This window comes from Aphidius gifuensis, linkage group LG5, assembly GCF_014905175.1.
Source record: "Aphidius gifuensis isolate YNYX2018 linkage group LG5, ASM1490517v1, whole genome shotgun sequence".
Classification (NCBI taxonomy): domain Eukaryota; kingdom Metazoa; phylum Arthropoda; class Insecta; order Hymenoptera; family Braconidae; genus Aphidius; species Aphidius gifuensis.
The window spans coordinates 6261831-6264010 of record NC_057792.1 but is presented as its reverse complement, the minus strand read 5'-3'; the positions used below and the strand labels follow the sequence as shown (position 1 = coordinate 6264010).

Below are 2180 nucleotides of genomic sequence, written 5' to 3'. Positions count from 1 at the left end.
TAAAGGTTACCCATTCAAATGATAATTGATTTAAAATAAAAAAATTTTAAATAATACAAAAATTTATTTAGGCTATGAATATGTAATAAAAAAAGTCGTAAAATAAATAAAATTTAATTGTCTTACTTTTATCAATACGAGTTTCGTGAAAAACAATTTTATGTGTTTTTTTAATTTTTAAACTAAAACAATGATTTAAATTTAAAATCTCATTAGAATTTATGAATGTCTATGAGCTTCAACTTTCAAATAAATAGACGAGCCCGACTGTCTAGTATCACAAAAAAAAAAAGTATAACAGTTTAATTGTCAGTGTTTGCACAATTACTCGCAACAAGCCAACAATGAATTCTGAAGAAAATATTGTTATCTCTGGAGTTGCTGGAAGATTTCCAGAGTCAGATAATGTCAAAGAACTTGAAAAAAATCTTTTCAATAAAATTGACATGGTGACTGAAGATACACGTCGCTTTAAAAATGGTAATATTGTATTAATTAATTTTATTAAAAAAAAAAAAAAAAAATTAATTATTTGTAAATTTATACAGATAATCCTGAGTTACCAAAAAGAATGGGAAAAATAAATAACATCAATAAATTTGATGCATTATTTTTTGGTATAAATCCAAATCAGGCTAATGCAATGGATCCAATGAGCAGAATGTTGATGGAACATGCATACGAAGCAATTGTTGATGCTGGTATTAATCCATCTACATTAAAAGGCAGTAAAACTGGTGTTTTTATTGCAGCATGTTTTTCAGAAACTGAAAAAATATGTCTCTATGAAAAAAAATGGGTATGTAATATTATTATAAAAATATAATTAAATAATTATAATATAATTTATTTTATAAATTACAGGCTAATAATGGATATGGAATAACTGGTTGTAGCAAAGCTATGTATGCAAATCGTTTGTCATATTGGCTTGGACTTACTGGACCAAGTTATACAGTTGATTCAGCATGTAGTTCAAGTATTGTTGCTATTGAAAATGCATATAGATCAATTAAAAGTGGTCAGTGTGATGCAGCATTAGTTGGTGCTGCTAATTTATGTCTTCATCCAAGTTTATCATATCAATATACTAAATTAGGTGCTCTTAGTCCTGATGGTTATTGTAAAACTTTTGATGCTGATGCAAATGGCTTTGTTCGTGCTGAAGCAGTTGGCATTATTTATTTACAAAAATTAAAAAATGCAAAACGTGTATATGGCACTATTGTTAATTGCAAAACAAATTGTGATGGATATAAAGAACAAGGTATAACATTACCTTCAAGTTTAATGCACAGTAATCTCATTCGTGAATTGTATGATGAATGTAAAGTATCACCAAATGATGTTAAATATATGGAAGCACATGGAACAGGCACTAAAATTGGTGATCCTCAAGAAATTATGGCTATTGATATTGGATTATGTAGTAATAGAAAAGAACCACTTATTGTTGGTTCAATAAAAACAAATTTAGGACATGCTGAATCAGCAAGTGGAATTGTATCAGTTACTAAAATTATAATTGCCAATGAAACTGGTAAAATACCACCAAATTTACATTTTAATAAAGCAAAAAAAGGCTTAAAAGCTATTGAAGAAGGTCGTATTAGAATTATCACTGAAGCTGAAAATTGGAATGGTGGTTATGCAGGTGTAAGTGGTCTAGGATTTGGTGGATCAAATGCACATTGTCTTATTAAATCAAATGATAAAGAAAAAATTAATAATGCTTTACCAAATGATGATCTTCCAAGACTTGTTATGGTATCTGGAAGAACTGAATATGCTGTTAAATATATACTTGATGATGTAAGTTTTTAATAACATATATACGTTCATCGACTGAGATATTGCCATTAGTATACTTACATTTTTGTTTTTTGTTTTAGATTGAAAATCGTCCAATTGATGTTGAATTTATTAAACTTCTTCATGACATTCATGCTGATCGTATTGATGGTCATTTATATGGTGGCTATACTATTTTGAATACAATAAATTCAATAGAAAAAACACTTCAGTCAAATTGTGAAAAAGTTATTAGTAGAAAAATTGACATTTTACCACAAAAAAAACATTCAGTTTGGTTTGTTTTCTCAGGCATGGGATCTCAATGGCCAACAATGGGAAAATCATTTCTTTTGACAATATTTACTGAAGCAATACGTAAATGTTAA

General features: G+C 27.9%; 1 protein-coding gene across 1 annotated transcript; it reads left to right on the top strand.

The window, feature by feature from the left end:
* The first annotated feature begins 200 nt into the window (after positions 1–200).
* LOC122856288 (fatty acid synthase-like) lies at positions 201–2180 on the top strand. The gene is made up of 4 exons (XM_044157983.1): positions 201–480; positions 549–799; positions 865–1812; positions 1893–2180. Exons 1-4 carry the CDS (start codon positions 345–347, stop codon positions 2178–2180), a joined length of 1623 nt encoding a protein of 540 aa, XP_044013918.1. The 5' UTR covers positions 201–344.